Genomic DNA, 15,782 nt, shown 5'->3' on the forward strand with positions numbered 1-15,782 from the left:
TTATAGACCGGTTAGCCTGACTTTGGTCACTGGTAAGATTTTAGAGTCCATTATTAAAGATGAGATTGTGGAGTACTTGTGAGTGAATGATAAAATAGGACTGAATCGGCATGACTTCGTCAAGGGGATGTCATGTCTAACAGATCTGTTAAACATTTTTGAGACGGTAACAAGGATGTTAGACAAAGGAGAACCGGTTGACGTGATTTATTTAGATTTCCCAAATGCCTGTGACAAGGTGTCGTATAGGAGGCTGTTAAATAAGTTAAGAACCCATGATGTTAAGGGTAAGATCCTGGCTTGGATAGAGGATTGGCTGACTGGCAGAAGGCAGATAAAGGGATCTTTTTCAGGATGGCAGCCAGTGACTAGTGGTGTGCCTCAGGGGTCAGTGCTAGGACCACAACTTTTCACAATATACATTAACAATCTGGAAGAAGGAACTGAGGGCACTATTGCTAAGTTTACAGATGATACAAAGATATGTAGAGGGACAGGTAGTATTGAAGAAGCAGAGGGGCTGCAGAAGGACTTGGACGAGCTAGGAGAGTGGGCAAAGAAGAGGCAGATGGAATATAATGTGGAAAAGTGTGAGGTGTTGCACTTTGGAAGGAGGAATGGAGGCACAGACTATTTTCTAAATAAGGTAATACTTAAGCGAATCTTGAACAAGGACCCCCAAGTCCCTTTGTGATCCTGATTTCCTAAGGTTAACATACAGGTTCAGTTGGCAGAGAAGGCAAATGCAATGTTAGCATTCATGTCTAGAGGGCTAGAACAAGAGCAGGGATTACTTCTGAGGCTGTAAAAGGCTCTGGTCAGGCCCCATTTGGACTATTGTGAGCAGTTTGGGCACTGTATCTAAGGAAGGATGTGCTGGCTTTGGTAAGCGTCCAGAGGAGGTTTACAAGAATGATCCCTGGAATGAAGAGCTTGTCATATGAGAAGTGGTTGAGGACTCTTTGTCTGTACTAGTTGAAGTATTGAAGGGGATCTTATTGAAACTTACAGGATACTGCGAGGCCTGGATAGAGTGTATATGGGGAGGATGTTTCCACGAATAGGAAAAGAACTAGAACCAGAGGGCACAACCTCAGACTGGAGGGACAATCCTTTAAAACAGAGATGAGGAGGAATTTTTTCAGCCAAAGGGTGGTGAATCTGTGGAACTCTTTGCCGCAGAAGGCTGTGGAAGCCAAATCACTGAGTGCCTTTAAGACAGAAATAGATAGGTTCTTGATTAATAAGGATCGGGGTTATGGAGAGAAGGCAGGAGAATGGGGATGAGAAACATATCAGCCATGATTGAATGGCGGAAAAGACTCGATGGGCCAAGTGGCCCAATTCTGCTTCTATGTCTTATGGTCTTATGGAGAACATTTACTCGACTAATACCAGAAATGGGTGGGTTGCCTTGCGAGGATAGGTTGGAGAGGTTAGGTTTGTATCCACTAGAGTTTGGAAGATTAAAAGGTGACTTGAAGATCCTGAGGGGTATTGACAGGGTGGATGTGGAGAGGCTCATTCCTCTCGTTGGAGAATCGCGAACTAACGGTCACTATTTAAAAATTAGGGATCACTCATTTAAGACGATAATGAGGAGAATATTTTTTTTTCAGGGTCACGAGTCTCTGTAATTCTCTTCCTCAAACAACAGTAGAAGGGGAATCTTTTGAATAATTTTAAGGCAGAGCTAGATAGATTCCAGGTTAGCAAGGGGGTGAAAGATTAAAGAGGGTTGGCAGGAAAGTGGGATTGAGGTTGTAATCAGATCAGCCATGATCTTATTGAATGGTGGAACAAGTTCAAGGAGCCAAATGACCTACTCTTGCTCCTTATTCATATGTTCTCCAGCTTGCACTCACCTTTTTGTGGAATTGAGTGACTTGTGTCCTCTCTTACTAAGATGTTTTGCTTATTGATACGACTACCACCCCCTTAGGGTAAAGTCACAAGTCTTTATCCTTTAATTTACAATAAAGTTGTATTCCTTCTAATTTGCCACTTTGCGTTGGTCCCACCTAATGCCAGATTTTTTTTTTTTTTGCATCTGATGATATTCTCAACGTTCGCAAGGACAAAATGTAGAATTGCATTGCTAGATTTTTTGGGGGTTCAAGTGGCAGTTTCACATGCTTTTCCGACGAGCAGAGCTCCCATTGTAAAAAAACGGGGCTATGTGCGACCTTGGCGCGTGTTCCCCGTTGAGGCCCCTTATTCTTTTAAAAAAATAAAAATAAATTTAGAGTACCCAATTCATTTTTTTCCAATTTAAGGGGCAATTTAGCATTGCCAATCCACCTAACCTGCACATCTTTGGGTTGCGGGGGTGAAACCCACGCAAACACGGGGAGAATGTGCAAACTCCACACAGACAGTGACCCAGAGCTGGGATCGAACCTGGGACCTCGGTGCCGTGAGGCAGCAGGCCTAACCCACTGCTCCACCGTGCTGCCTTTTAGGCCCCTTATTCAAAGCATGTGGTGTTGAATCGCCTTGTGTTTTTCGACACTGCAAGTGCAGCTAAACGTGCTTGCTCGGGAACTTTGTTCCTTTTTGGGAAGATCGCGCCCATTAGTTTTGCTGAAAGCTTCTAACATTGCCATTTTAAGCTAATCGTGTCTTTCTGATGCTTTCAATAGTTTGTACAATCCAATCTTCTACAATATGCAGTTGTGACCTTTTTATCATTGTTCATCACGATGGGTCATCTCTGTTGAAATAATATTGTATGCACCCATTTGGTCAAATGTTCACACTTCAAAGTCAGTGCCACCACCTTCATCCAAACATCCTACATTCTGCAGATCAGCTTTTAATGTTTGTACATGCTATTTATCTCCCACACTTGGCAGAACAGTTGTGGTTAGTTCACGCTGTAAGGTAGCCTTGGAAAATGGCTGTTTTATTCATGTGAGAATACAACTCTTGAAAATGTTGTTTAGAGCTTAGAGCTTATCTCAAAGTTGCAAATAATAGGGTGCAAATCTTAGCATTAAAAATATCCTCCTAAATTGGTCTGCTAGTTACAATACAATTCTGCAAAATGTGAGTTTCACACAGTGATTTGTTGGTGAAATCACGTTAAGTGTGCAATCTGTGTTCAGTTATCATTTCACTGTCACTCTTCAATTTTTTTGCATCTTTTCAATTAAATGTTTTCTATTTGTTTCTAAAATGATAGCTGCACTTTTATCAAAACACCCAAGTTAATATGAGATTTTAACATAATGAATAAAGAAAAAGACTCATTTAGATAGTCTCATTTAGATAGTCTAATTGTATGTTCAGAAACACCCAAAATACTTTTGCATGTGGTGAAATAGTCTATGTAATAACTTCAACGTTGGTAAAGTTTCCAGACAGGTTACTGCAAATTCTCAAAGTTGAGAGATGAATAACCGGGTAGTTATTTAGTATTTGTGTTGTTTGTCAGAATGTTGGCCACCAAGTAAATTCCCTACCCCTCTTTGGACAAGTATATACTATTATTTAGAAAAATATTACAGCATTTCTGTAGATTTGCCAAATCTGGATTGCTGCAACTCTGGAGATTTCATGCATGATATTCAATCGTATGGCATTCAATCTCTCAATATCTATGTGATACTTAATCATATGTCTTTTGCGTACTGGTTGCAAACGTGCCATAGTTGAGTGCACAGTAATACAAAGCCCCAAATAAATTATTTGTCTTAGCTTGTTTTACTAAGATGAAAAAATAAAAGGATACAAAAGAATAGGTTAAATATTATTTAAATTAAAACTGTTCCCATAACATTTCTACAGTATTGACGCCAAAGAAAATTAAAGTAAATTCCACTGATTCAGCCAAAACATAAAATTGTGCAAAAGCTTTTTGCACACAAAAGAAGTTAGGAAAATAATAAAACCAGAATCTAATTGAATTCACTGAATCCCACACTCCACTACTGAAGTCCAGTTGCAGATAGGTTGGACTCCCTAATACCAGATCACAATATACAACAGCATGTATTGAAGGCTGACATGAGTGTTTTCTTTGCTGTCTCCATTACAGCTTTTGTTTCAGCCTTCTTTTTCACGGTCAATTCATGTGTTTGTCTCCCCCCGAAGCTTGTGTACTCTCTCTTTCCCCCTCCCACCCCTAGTAACTCACTGTCCCATTTCTCATTAGCTCTGTGCAGTCAACCATACGACTGCCAATTAGCGGTGGTGCTCTCTGAATACGTGGAAGAGGGGGAAAGGGAGGACCAACAAAGTTTGTGCTACATGCTTGGTTTCAAAGCATGAGAGTTGGAAAACAAGTACATAGATAGTAAGAAGTCTTACAACACCAGGTTAAAGTCCAACAGGTTTGATTCAAACACGAGCTTTCGGAGCGCAGCTCCTTCCTCAGGTGAATGGCGAGGTATCACCTGAGGAAGGAGCTGCGCTCCGAAAGCTCGTGTTTGAATCAAACCTGTTGGACTTTAACCTGGTGTTGTAAGACTTCTTACTGTGCTCACCCCCGTCCAACGCCGGCATCTCCACATCAAGTGCATAGATAGACTAATCCTTTGTAGTTACCAGCAACAGCACTGAGGACACCAGTCTTCCATTCCCGCTGACTCCTGTTCAAATTAGAAAAGTTGGTATGTTTAGCACACGCAGCAACACATACGTTTCAAGGTCATGATCAGCCCTTATGTGATTTACATTATTTTCTGTATTGGTGCTTACTCTGGCTATTGACGATGCTCAGATTTTCTGCTAATTTGAAAAAATAAACACTGGCCTGATGATTTCAACCCAGGATAAGCCTTGGTTCAATAGGGGGGGGGGGGGGGGGGGGGGGGGGACTAGTCGGCTTCTAAACCAAGTAAATACATAATTGGAAGCGTTTTGAAAAGTATTTTCAGTGTTCCAAGTCTCTCAAAAGTCTGTTCCCTTAAGTTTCAGACCCCACGTTCATTTCTACAATTCTGGCAATCCATTTCTCTGGAGGTGTTGATTATTTTCTATACCTTTCTTCCCTCCAACTCAGGTTTACTGTTCTGTTTCAGGCCTCGAGCAACATTCTCTTTCTGGCTGGTAGGATTTACTAGTTCTATAAGTTTTGTTCTCTTCCCCACTCACTCTGCCCTCCAAAGAAATATCTGGCTGAGATTGGCTAAACCGGATCTTAAGACCTACAGCAAATAGTTTTGGTAAGCTGTTGAATTGGTTTTGTCTGAATTGAGTTCTTCGACAAATCTTCAAGACCGTGATATGCCTATTTCACGTTAATTTTCCCTCAGACTTGTACTATTCAACTCTCTGCAGCTTAGTTTTCTGCTGTGATTTATGAAATAATGTCATTTTGTGTCCGGCATAGTAAAACCTGGTGACTTGTTTTAGGATTTCAGATGCCCGTCAGATGCAGCCAGGTCTGGATGATGCTGAACAGCAGCAAATGACAGGAGAGCAGGGGGTAGGACTTGATCCAGCAGCCAACAAATTATCTGAATTTGCAAATCGGCCTGCAGGTAAATACTTTTTGCTAGAGAGGCTAAAGTTTTGTTTTTTTTTAAAGTGAACGGTACATGTAAAATCAAGATTGAAAAGAAAATGATAATTTTGGCACATCTAGGGCAGCATGGTAACACAGTGGTTAGCACAGTTGCTTCACAGCTCCAGGGCCTCCGGTTCGATTCCCGGCTTGGATCACTGTCTGTGTGAAGTCTGTACGTTCTCCCCCGTGTCTGCGTGGGTTTCCTCCGGGTGCTCCGGTTTCCTCACACAGTCCAAAGATATGCAGGTTAGGTGGATTGGCCATGCTAATTTTCCCTTGGTGTTCAAAAAGGTTGGGTGGGGTTTCGGGGAGGGTGGAGGTGTGGGCTTGGGTAGGGTGCTCTTTCCAAGGGCCGATGCAGACTCGATGGGCCGAATGACCTCCTTCTGTATTGTAAAGTCTATGAAAGTGAAATTATGCAACTCTTATGCACTTGGAGAAAAACATTTCAGTATTTTGAGTGGTATCCTTCTGATTGTTTTTGTTTGTACAGCATTCATGGTTTATATCTGAATAGTCAAAGGAATTTTCAATATCATGTTTTCAGCCCAAGCATTAGCCACAGTTTTTAGTTTTAAGTGGGATTGCTGGTGTTTTTATTTTATGCAAAGTAACTAACTCCCTTTTCTCTTGCCCTGAACCCGCCCTCCATTACCACCTATCCCCATCGGGGGGCCAGTTTAGCTCACTTGGCTAGACAGCTGGGTGGTGATACAGAGCAAAGCCAGCAGCGCGAGTTTAATTCCCGTACCAGCTGAGGTTATTCATGAAGGCCCCGCCTTCTCAACCTTGCCCCTCGCCTGACGTGTGGTGACCCTTAGGTTAAATTACCACCAGCCAGCTCTCCCCCTCAAAGGGGAAAGCAGCCAATGGTCATCTGGGACTATGGCAACTTTACTACCTATCCTCACAAAAACCATGGTTTCAAGTTATGTTTAATGAACCTTAGTTCACAGAAATAATCAGATAACAATGGTTCAAAGAATATCAACATTTTCTGACATAATTTAACTCTTTGTAAATGTTTAGCAGATTGATTGTTTATCATATAGAAGTATGTTTCTGATCCATGTTGCATGTTCCATACAGGATTTCATATGCAGGCAGTTGATCAAAGACCCCTGAAGCAGACAATTATTCAACCTTTACAACATGCACAGCAGCAGCAACTACAACCCCAGCAGCAGCAGCAGCAGCAACTACAACCCCAGCAACAGCAGCAGCAGCAAATGATGATGATGTTGATGATGAAGCAGCAGCAGCAGCAACAGGACTCAAAGTCAATAAAAATTCCAATGACGCCAAGCACACACCCATCAAAGACAGCATTAACTCCTGATGCCTCAAGGATGCCAATGGCCCCAACTGGTAATATACCTGTCATGGTCACCTTGCCTGGGCAGAGTGGAGTGCCACCATCACCAGATAAATCAAGAATACCATTACTAGTTGGCCATCAAGCTGCCAACGCTCTAAGGAAAATGTCTTTTCAGGAAAGTTTGCAAAACATCCCATCATCAGTACCCGAGGAAGTAAATCCAGCTACACATCATACAGATGGAATTGGAGCAGAGCTTCCACTTTCTGTTGGAACCCAAATTAATTCGGGGCAACAACCTGTTCCTCCACCAAACCAAGTACTTATTACTGGGGCTAAGCCAGGGCATTCTCAGATCCCAACACCACAAGGTGCAAGTTCACAGCAGCAAGGAACAATCCCAGTGCAAGGCACTCATAATCTTCATTTTCCAAATGCTACTACGAACACTGCGACCTCGAGACCAAAAACGCCAAATCGAGCAAGTCCCAGGCCCTACTTTCCTCATACACCACAAATCGATCCGCCCAGTACAGAGCCTTCTGAGATAAGCTTGTCTCCCGAGAGATTGAATGCTTCAATTGCTGGTCTCTTTCCTCCTCAAATCAATATCCTCTTGCCTCCTAGGCAGCCACCTCTAAATAGAGGATTTGATCAACAAGGTCTAAACCCAACTACTCTGAAGGCAATTGGGCAGGCCCCAACGAGCATGCCTCCACTCACCAACAACCCGTCTGTTCCCGCTGCATCACAAGTAAATAAACTGGATTCCGTTATAGTTAGTTCAGGAAAACAGGCAACTGGAAACGGTCAAGCCCTAGCATTAGCAGGAGGTCAAGCACTGGCTCCAGTAGAAAAACTGGCCAAAATGCAGGTAGGCAAGGTGGAAAAATCGTGAAATCATCATTGATCCCTCAGCAGAACCCAGCACTTTTACCAACCATGGATGTACAGAAGAATATTCTAGCAAACTCTGCACAAATGTTATCAAATCCAGCTCCTGGAATTTTAAATGATCCTATAAATACAGTTTCGGGTGTTCAAAATCCATCCATTTCTGTCAGGATATTGGGTAACAATCCTGAAGAGAACAAGGAAGGGCCAACATTGTTTGGAAATGATGGTGTGTTGAAAAAAGTCTCTATTAATAAAGAACCGATGAGCTTTGAATGCAATCCTCCGAGCATAAGCAAGTTGGAGAAGAAAAATGGTCCTGAAGTTCAAATAAATAAGGGGAATAAACCACTGGAACCCAGTAAACCTGGGCAGGGTTGCAATGAGAAAAGTATGACCCTGCCAGCTTTAAGAGAAGTTCCAATTTCACTTAATCAACTTCTGGACACTTCTTGTAGTCCTGGTGTTACCACTAAGACCTCTAGTTCCAATCGGATGGAACAATCTATACCTTCTGGAGATAAGGCAAAACCCGTAACGACGGATGCTCCTACTATTAAGGAAAACCCTAGCATGTCAATCCCATCACAAATTGTTTGTGAAAGTGGCACGGCCGCTCTGCGACCAGATGCTGGCGAACTAAATACCAATGTGACTCAAAGTGGCCCAACGATAGTGTCTACACCAGTGGTGTCTGCATCCATTTCTGTCTCAAATCAGATTACAGTGTTTGTAAGTTCTAGTCCCATTAAATCTACAACCAATGCTACAACAGCTGCACAGACTCAATCCCAACCTACTATTTCATCTGTAGTCACAACTCCGTCATTAATTAACAAAGTGATGGTGCCCTGAGGTACAACCAGTGGTGCAGTCTGGTTCGCAGCCAGCATTTATCTCCACACCTGTGTTTATAAATAATCTGTATTCCAGGTTGTTAAAGAACCTTTGCTACCCCAGTCAGCCACTGTACCTAAAGTAACTGCTCCCTCAACCTCTATATTGACACCTCAGTCAGTTACTGTAATCCAGATTCCACAACTGCTCAAAGTTCATCGTGCCCAGCAGCTTCGCCCAACCCGTCGGTAATAGCTCTCTTAATTCTACTTCTTCACCAACAAATAGAACAGTGGTCCAGAGGTCATCACCAGTTCAACCACCATCAAGCTCTCCAGCATCTCCTCATAGACCAGCTGTGGACTTCAGCCCTCAGTGAAACCTCTTCAGAATAATGGCATGGTTGACCACAGTTCTTCAGCTTCATCCCATGCAACAGCAGTTGCGACGTCGCCTACATCTGCTAGCCCAGGTAGCTCTTCTTGTAGTAGGCGAAGTCCAATATCGTCCAACAAAGGAAGAGGGAAGGTAGATAAGATTGGTCAGTTCCTTATGACCAAGGCATGTCAGAAGGCCTCCCCAGATAAAAAAGATGACCCAGCAGCATCTGAATTGGCTTCCCCAGGTGTTGATGATCAGGTGCAAAAAGCAGCACTTCCTGGTAGTCCTGAAGGAGGAGTTCCTCCTACAGAAACTAATCAGATAATATTCCCTCCTTCAGCTAGTCAACCAGACATAGGCACTTCTGTTAACGTCACATTTGGTACAACTAGCAGCTCTGCTTCTACTGTCTCTGGTTTCCTCACCCTGCAAGTACATTGAATAGCACTGCTCAAAACAATTTCACGCCAGCCATCACTCCCCAGAACCCTGAGCCTGAATCTGTAGTACCTGTTGGTGATAGCAGTCTTGCAGTCTCACAATCTGAGGGAAGTTGTTCGTCAGGAGTGAAAGTGGGAACAAATAAAGATCACCTACCAAATACAGGTATCTAATTGGTACTATGCATGTGTTTGCAGGATTCTATATTAAACTAAGCATCAACACATAGCCTTACTTTAAGCATAGACTTTAGGTTTAGTCACCTTGTCTTCATTCTCTTTGAGTTGCTTCTAAATAATTCCGATCCAATCATCCCTGGATATCAAATTAACCATAATCTGTCATTCTGCTCTGCCTTCGAACTAATCTTTTCGTTTTTGAGGCAACCTTTCAGTGACAACTTTTGAGGATAAATATCAAAATCACAATACTTTAGTCTTTTGGTTGCATTTAACCAAATCTGGTGGATAATTGCACACATCTAAATCTTCCAAAGTAGCGGACAGTTTATTTTTGCTAATCATGATTTGATATCCCAAAATATGTGGGGATCATTGAAATTTCGGTGTGCCAGTCCCTGCTTTAAACTTAAAATAGTGTGCTGCTTTCACCCTTTGCAAAATCCGCTGTGGTACATCCTATGATTGAAATTTGGGGAAAATCGGCGTATTTCTGGAATGTGCTACCTAAAGTCTAGTGGAAGTTTTAGTTCAAGGTAATTTTTGTTGCAGGTAATCTGTGGCTCAATGATTGCACCCTCACCTCTGGTTCAGAAGATTGTGGGTCAATCCTGGGTTCAATTCCAGGACTTTAGCACAAACATAAGGCTGACACTTCAGTGCATTAAGTGAGGGCGTGTTACCTGCTGGAGGTACCAGCTTTCAGATGAAGTCATATCTGCCCCCCTCAGGTGAACTTAAATACGTTGTGACACTATTTAAGGAAGAGGAAGGGAATTATCGCAGTCTCCAGCCAACATTTATCCTCGGTCAACCACCGTAAAAACAGTCATCAGTCACACTGTACATGTGGAGCTGCTGTGTGCAAGGTGATTGCTATGTTCCTACTTCTACAACAGTAATACACTTCGAGTGCTTAATTGGCTGTAAAGCACTTTGGGATGATCTGTGATCGTGACGGGTGCTTTACAAATGCACATCTAATTATTTTTCTCGCACTTATTTTCCTCTTCTATGAGAGAGTTATTTGCAAAGTAATTGAGTAACGAGCAGAAATGTTCACAAACTTTATTTGTGGGTAATATTTAAATAAGACCTTTGCTTAATACCGTTCATGCACGCAGTGGTTAGCACTGCTCTCTCACGGCGCCAAGGTCCCAGGTTCTATCCTGGCTCTGGATCACTGTCCATGTGGAGTTTGCACATTCTCCCCGTGTCTGCATGGGTTTCACCCCCACAACCCAAAGGATGTGCAGGGTAGGTGGATTAGCCATGCTAAATTGCCCCTCAATTGGAAAAGAAAATGAATTGGTACTCTAAATTTTTTTTTTTAAATAGACAAAAGAAATATACAGTTCCTGCATGGTAGTGGACATCATCTTAAAATGTAGTGAAAGCATGGTAACAGGCTCAAATGGCTCAACATCCTCTCTGTTCCAAAGAATTCTTTTTTATGATTTCTTGGATTCTGTTTTTCTTTTTCATAAGTCTTGGATTTTTATTGGTACCTTCATCTTTAGAGCTGCTCAAGTCAAAGTATTTCATACCCAGAAATTAGGAGGGTCCCTGTCAGAGGTTCTTTAGTTAGGGGGTACCTGTGGGGGACTCCCTATTCAGGTGTCCCAGGAGGGGAGGGGGAGTCTCCCGATTAAAGGGTCCCGGGAGGGAGGATCTCCCTATTAAGAGGGTCCCGGGAGGGAGGGGTCGGCAGTATGTGCATTGTCAGGGGAGGGTGGCCCTCGGATGGACTTTGGGGGCAACCCCCTTGGCTCACTGCGAGATCCAGCATATCAGGCCCACGTGGTGAGATCTGTTGTAAATCCCGCCCAAACAAAACAGTGATTCATGCAAGGCCGGAGAATAGGGTCCTGGCATCCTCCCACGGGCAGGCGGGCGCAAACCCATTCCTGCCATCAGCGAAGTCCGAAACATAACAGTTGGCTTGGTGCCCAGCGCGAACCTTGATTTCGGCCGGGTGCCCGATTCTCCGCCCAGTTGTGATTTGCAATCCTGCCGTCAAGGGGCGCAAAATTTACTGTTTTTGATTAATCGCTGTCTCCCCAAATACTGATTAATTCTGTCTCTCAGCATTACTTCCAGGACAGCATGTGGGGCAGTGGTTAACACTGGGACTGCGGCGCGGAGGACCCAGGTTCGAATCCCAGCCCTGAGTCACTGTCCGTGTGGAGTTTGCACATTCTCCCCATGTATGCGTGGGTTTCACCCCCACAACCCAAAGATTTGCTGGTTAGGTGGATTGGCCACGCTCAATTGCCCCTTAATTGGAAAAGAAAATAATTGGCTACTCTAAATTTATTTTTAAAAAAGGATTGCTTCCAATAGTTGCCCCACGACTGAGCTTAGACTGACTGGTCTGTACTTTCCTAGTTTACCCCTTCCTCCCTTCTTGAAGGTCAGAGAAGGTTCATTCAGCTAATTCCTGGGATGAAGGGGTTGTTTTATGAGGAAAGATCAACAGGTTGGACCCATACTCATTGGAGTTTAGAAGAATGAGAGGTGATGTTAATGAACCATAAGATTGTGCCAGCTTGGATTGTGTTCAAATAGTGTGGGGCAATTCTCTTTCTTGGGCCTCTCAGACTTTATGACCAATGAATTGCTTCTGATAGTGGTCACTATTGTTTTGTGGTAACGGTGATGTTTCAGTCGTTTAATATAAATGGTCGTATCCTTCAAATAGTAAACACTGATTCTCTTTTCCTGTGCAAAATCCAGATGACAGTCATTTGGATCATTGCAACTCAACTACCTAACCTACAATCCATCAGCATTACTGTCAAATAGTTCCAAACTTTTACCCACAGTGTAGTTTTTCAGTAACCATGGCTGATTGTTAGCACAGAGATGATGGGCTGAATAGCCTCCTGTGCTCTATCATTCTTTTATGACAGCTGAGGCATTTTTACTTTTCTCGACTGGTTTGCACTATACTTGTTGTTACCCATGGAGAACATTGGACGTTATGAAGAAGGTGTGCAAAGGTGTAGTCGTTCACTCTCAATAAGGCACCAATGAAATTTAAAACACTCTTGCGCTTTCGATGAAGCTTATGAAGCCTGATCGGCTGATCATCAGGCTGATATTGGGACTGTGGAAACTTTGATTCTGAAGAGAGAATATAGATACTAGGGCCTATTCCATTGGAGCAGAGATGAAGAGTGAGACTTTTGATAGGATGGGGAAAAATGCTGGTTGCCTTGCTGAGGGATTAAGTCATGAAATATCACAACATACAACGAGCAGTGAAATGAGAGGATATAGAATGTCTTCATTGAGCAAATTCTTGGAGCATGGAATGCTTTTTCATGGGGCATATACCAGGCAGTGATCACTATCTTTTAGCGGAAAATTAGATACATATTTGAGTCTGAGGGAGAGATATGGGGCTACGGTGAAATAGGTGGTGCTAGGATGAGTTTGAATTGCTTTAGCACAAGTTGGTATGTACCAACAGGATTGACTTTGTGTTGTCAATTTTGGTTCTATGAAATGAGGGAGAGGGAGGAAGTTGGCTAATGAGGAGGCTGCATATGGGATTTGTCTTTAGGTTGGTGTTTTATGACATGTCTGGTTCCAAGATAGAACAAAAGGATTCTCCAGTCCTAAAGCAATATCCTTCTTGATCATTCTCAAAGCACCAATCTGGGAAGTGAGTGTCCATGGGTAGGTCAGAATTATTGCCCATCCCTAATTGTCCTGCGACGGTGGTGGTGAGCTGCCTTCTTGAACTGCTGCAGTCCATAGGATAGTACTTACAAACTGCATAGAATTGACCTTGGAAAGAATCTATGCTTGGGAGAATGCTCAACAGAAATCTCTTCCCATTTTAATGCATCTGCCCATCAGGATAACATTCGATTCCTTTCTCTGTAATGTTTATTTAGCTTATTTAGCATTTGTGCTATTTATCTTAACTTCTCTGTGACAGCATGTTCACACATTCTGGGTAAAGCTGATTCTCCTGAATTACAGATTGAATTAATTAGTTAGATAATTGAGAACATTTTCTCAGTCTTTGTCCTTTCTGTTTCTTCCAGTGCCACTGTCTGTTTTGTCTTTTTACCTTTAAAAAAAATTATTTCTCTGATCTCGTATTCCCTTGAGAATGTGGTTAGCCCCTGCAGCTTTCTGCTAGATTGTGCCTTTGTCCACTTCTTCCGCCTGGTTCCACAGTGCTGTGATATTGTGGCGTTGCTCCCTGACTGGAGTGCTATGGGAGGATATATATTCCCCCATCTATCGTTTAGACCCAGCACTACCTTCATATTTATTGCTGTGACAAGTCGCTTTTTGGAAAAGGTTGAGTACGTATTGCAAGAGAGGCTGGGATTTAAGACTGGTTCCTTGTCTGTGTGCAGTGCAATAGTGTGAAGTGGGTCTATGTTCCATATATTGAACAGTCATAGAAATACAGTCCTGTTTCACACTATTGTGTAATGATTGTTAAATGTTGTGCCTGACACGGCAATTTTGACTACATAACACACCCTAGAGTAAATGTGCATGTTCTATACATACAATGAAAAATGTCGATTCCACTGGTGAAGATGATCAGGTTTGTGATGAAAGATGTTTAGCATGACCCTGTAACACTTTGTCTTTAGCAATGGAACTGTTTTTCTAAGGTATTTTCAAATATACGTGTTCTTGATCACCCACAAACACATCACTCTATCTGAGATCATTTGATGTTCTATATTTGGAAAAACTAGTTGAAATGAAGGCACAAGCGTCCAACCTAGTTTCCACCGCTCCAGCCTGCATTTCTTCTGTGTCCTACTGTAAATTGAAAGTTTGTTTCCTCACACACTTCTGTCTAGGAGACACCAATTTGAAATCTAGCCTCTGCTAGAACATGTGCTTGGGCATTCCAAAATAGCTAAATTGTGTACAAAGCTGAGCGAAATGCTGTGTTAAAGGATAAAGGAAGAAATGTTTTCCTGCAAAGCTGTATCTTCTCTTGGGAGTTGGATCAGTATCACGGCATTTCTGGAAAGGTGGAGCAGTCAATGCAAGACTGACTCAAGTGTAAGGGTAAAATGGTGATCCCTGGAATAATGAGAAGTCATTCTTCAAATGTTGGTTGGAGACAGAGTCAATGTCGCATTTTTAATAGAGAAAGCCTCCACTGGCAGTAAGATGACTGGGGAGGTCTTGCAGAGTATTATGCAATAGTGGAAGAAGGTAATCTTAAAATGCACTCATCCAAAGCTAAAACACTGTTGCACATTAACATGAAAATTAACAGCAGGTGTAGGCCACTCAGCCCTTCATCCTGCCTCTGCTGTTCTCTGGGGAAGAGAATTCCACAGATTAACGACACTGAGACAAAAAATGTCTCCTCATCTCTGTCTTAAATGAGATTTTTAAAATTGTGTCCATTAGATCTAGTCTCACACAAGGGGAGACAGCTCCGTCTTAAATGGAATATTTTAAAATTGTGTCCATTAAATCTAGTCTCTCACACAAGGGGAAATATCCTTTCATCATCCACCCTGTCAAGTCCCCTCAGGGTCTTGTATATTTCAATAAGATCTCGCCTCTCATTCTTCTAAACTAGTAGATACCGGCCAAACCTTTCCTCAGAAGATAAACCCTTTGCTATCGGCATCAGTCAAGTGGATCGTCTTTGAATTGCATCTAATGCAATTATATACTTAAAAGTAAGGAAACCAAAACTATGAACGTGTTCCCACCAGTGTCCTGTACAGATGTAGCAAAACGTCCTTCCTTTTTATATTCCTTTTATCTACGTTGCTTGTTACTTGACGACTGCATTAAGATGTTCTGAGTGCCCCACTATAATCGCCTTAATAGTAAATTCTAGCATTTTCCCTATGACAGATGTTCGGCTAACTGGCCTTTTGTTTCCTGATTTCTGTCTCCCTCCTTGGGGAATCACAGTCACCATTTTCCAATATAATGAGATCTTTCCACAATCTAGGGAATTTTGCAAAATGATAACTGCATTCATTATCTCTCTGCATCTACCAAACGAATGAAGTTAATTTTATCTGAAGTACAGAAACTCTCAACTTTTGATCTTTAATTCATTGTGTGGAAGAAAGCTTCATTTAAAGACTGAAGCTGAGTACACCTTTTCCGAGTAATCTGCATTTTTAGTGACAATCAGTACATTTATAAATGAATAACAGAAAAATAGTGCGTCCTATTGGATTTTGTTTCTAATAACTTCGAA

At 42.3% G+C, this 15,782-nt stretch overlaps 1 protein-coding gene across 1 annotated transcript in view; it reads left to right on the forward strand.

Annotated features, from left to right (window-relative positions):
• ncoa6 (nuclear receptor coactivator 6) overlaps positions 1-15,782 on the forward strand; it is a gene marked incomplete at its 5' end in the record, with an annotated part of 50,210 nt that overhangs the window by 16,799 nt on the left and 17,629 nt on the right. Inside the window, 9 exon segments of the mRNA XM_038803619.1 lie at positions 5,359-5,486; positions 6,602-7,630; positions 7,633-8,570; positions 8,572-8,641; positions 8,644-8,754; positions 8,757-8,807; positions 8,810-8,937; positions 8,940-9,356; positions 9,359-9,548. Of these exon segments, the coding sequence (XP_038659547.1) occupies positions 5,359-5,486; positions 6,602-7,630; positions 7,633-8,570; positions 8,572-8,641; positions 8,644-8,754; positions 8,757-8,807; positions 8,810-8,937; positions 8,940-9,356; positions 9,359-9,548 (3,062 nt within the window).

Source organism: Scyliorhinus canicula, chromosome 7 (genome assembly GCF_902713615.1).
Source record: "Scyliorhinus canicula chromosome 7, sScyCan1.1, whole genome shotgun sequence".
Lineage (NCBI taxonomy): Eukaryota > Metazoa > Chordata > Chondrichthyes > Carcharhiniformes > Scyliorhinidae > Scyliorhinus > Scyliorhinus canicula.